This window comes from Larimichthys crocea, unplaced genomic scaffold (genome assembly GCF_000972845.2).
Source record: "Larimichthys crocea isolate SSNF unplaced genomic scaffold, L_crocea_2.0 scaffold83671, whole genome shotgun sequence".
Taxonomy (NCBI): Eukaryota; Metazoa; Chordata; class Actinopteri; family Sciaenidae; genus Larimichthys; species Larimichthys crocea.
The window spans coordinates 1-1,548 of record NW_020861005.1 but is presented as its reverse complement, the minus strand read 5'-3'; the positions used below and the strand labels follow the sequence as shown (position 1 = coordinate 1,548).

Here is a 1,548-nt window from a genome sequence, read left to right as displayed (position 1 = left end):
TATTTTAAGACGATTATTATTAGATATTATTATTATTATCAATAATAATAATTTTCTTAAAAGAGGAGGATGTTGACGGACAGTAGTTGTAGGATTTACTGTGTTTTTCCATTGTTAGTAGTATTTTAATATTTCAAACATGAAAATTCCACCATCATCATCTTAAGCATAGACATATATACATAGACGCCGCATTGAGCGCTGAATCGTACGTCGACGTCACCGCCATATTGGATGTGGCAGATCTTCCCGTAAACTTATAACAGGAAATGGACTGAACTTCATAAAGCGCCTTTCTACAAAGTTCTTTAAGTTAATGCCTCTTATACACCCATTCACACACACACTGATATATCTGGGAAACAAACAGGCACCATATATACATACATATAGTATACACACATACATATACACACATGTATAAGAGACATTAACTTAAAGAACTTTGTAGAAAGGTGCTTTATGAAGTCCATTTCCTTGTATTAGTTTACACATCCAATATGAATTGACGTATCGCGACCAACGACCGACCCGCTCAATGCGGCGTCTATGTATATATGTCTATGTATATATGTCTATGATCTTAAGCCCATGATGATGAACGCCGGCAGTGTGTACACTCTGATACAGTAGGCGGCAGTGTGCACTCTAACGTTGCTTTAAACACCAGAGAAGAAGAAGGCTGGCTTCCGTCAGTAGTCCACAGCTCAGCACTGACGTAGACGTGTATTAATATTTCGTGTGTGCAGTGTTCATACGTGTTTTCAGCGCAGCCATGGACATAGCGCTGTATGTGGCGGCTGCTGCCGTGCTCCTCGTGCTCATCGTGTTCGCGGTGAAGTTACGGGGCAAGACTCAGGAAGGTACGAGAGCTGACGTCACACATTAACGTCAGTATGTAACGTGTATGTCCAGCTGCTGCTGTCATGTGTGTGTGCAGTATACGTATATACAGTATACGTGTTGTGTGTGTCCTCTCCGTGCTCAGCTGATGCGGAGCAGCAGAGAGATGTTGTCCGGGCTGCGGGGCCCCCTCAGCGGGCAGCAGAGGAGCGAGGAGCCGGTATGCCCCGCAGGAGGAGGATGGCTGCGGCGATGGCCAACAGGCGACCACAGAGAGAAGCTGTGGAACCTGGTAAACACTGAAACAAGTACTCAGCCACACTGTCTTTACACGTTTCAAGTTTAGAGTAAAATAACAAACAGATTTAAGATGAATATTAAAGCTGCAAGCAGCGATGGTCGGGCCCTCGCAGATGTGCGCACGTCGAAATGTGCGCATGTGGAAATGTGCATCGATCGCCACGCCCACACCGTTTCCCCAAAATGAATAATTTAGATAACTTTTATTCAGGAAGTCTATATGAACACACCTACCAAGTTTGAAGTGAATTGAATAAAATCCCTAGGAGTTCGTTCAAACATGACCCCTTGTCAACCAGCCCAAAACAGCAAAAATGGCGATTTTCCTGTTCATTGTAGCCCATTGCTCCAAGAGACTTTTTTGTAGGTCTTGTCATGTTCTACAATTTGGCTGAGTTTCGTGAC

The 1,548-nt window shown here is 43.7% G+C and overlaps 1 protein-coding gene across 1 annotated transcript; it reads left to right on the top strand.

The window, feature by feature from the left end:
- The first annotated feature begins 662 nt into the window (after positions 1–662).
- On the top strand, positions 663–1,257 carry LOC113745556 (DDRGK domain-containing protein 1-like). The gene is made up of 2 exons (XM_027277168.1): positions 663–863; positions 989–1,257. The coding sequence occupies exons 1-2, from the start codon at positions 776–778 to the stop codon at positions 1,144–1,146; spliced, it is 246 nt and encodes an 81-aa protein (XP_027132969.1). The 5' UTR covers positions 663–775; the 3' UTR covers positions 1,147–1,257.
- The last annotated feature ends 291 nt before the right edge of the window (positions 1,258–1,548 follow it).

Excerpts from the sequence above, each read along its gene's own strand:
- LOC113745556 (XM_027277168.1), top strand. The coding sequence starts at position 776 with ATGGACATAGCGCTGTATGTGGCGGCTGCTGCCGTGCTCCTCGTGCTC. Across the intron at positions 864-988 it reads ACGGGGCAAGACTCAGGAAG|CTGATGCGGAGCAGCAGAGA; the intron begins GTACGAGAGCTG and ends CTCCGTGCTCAG.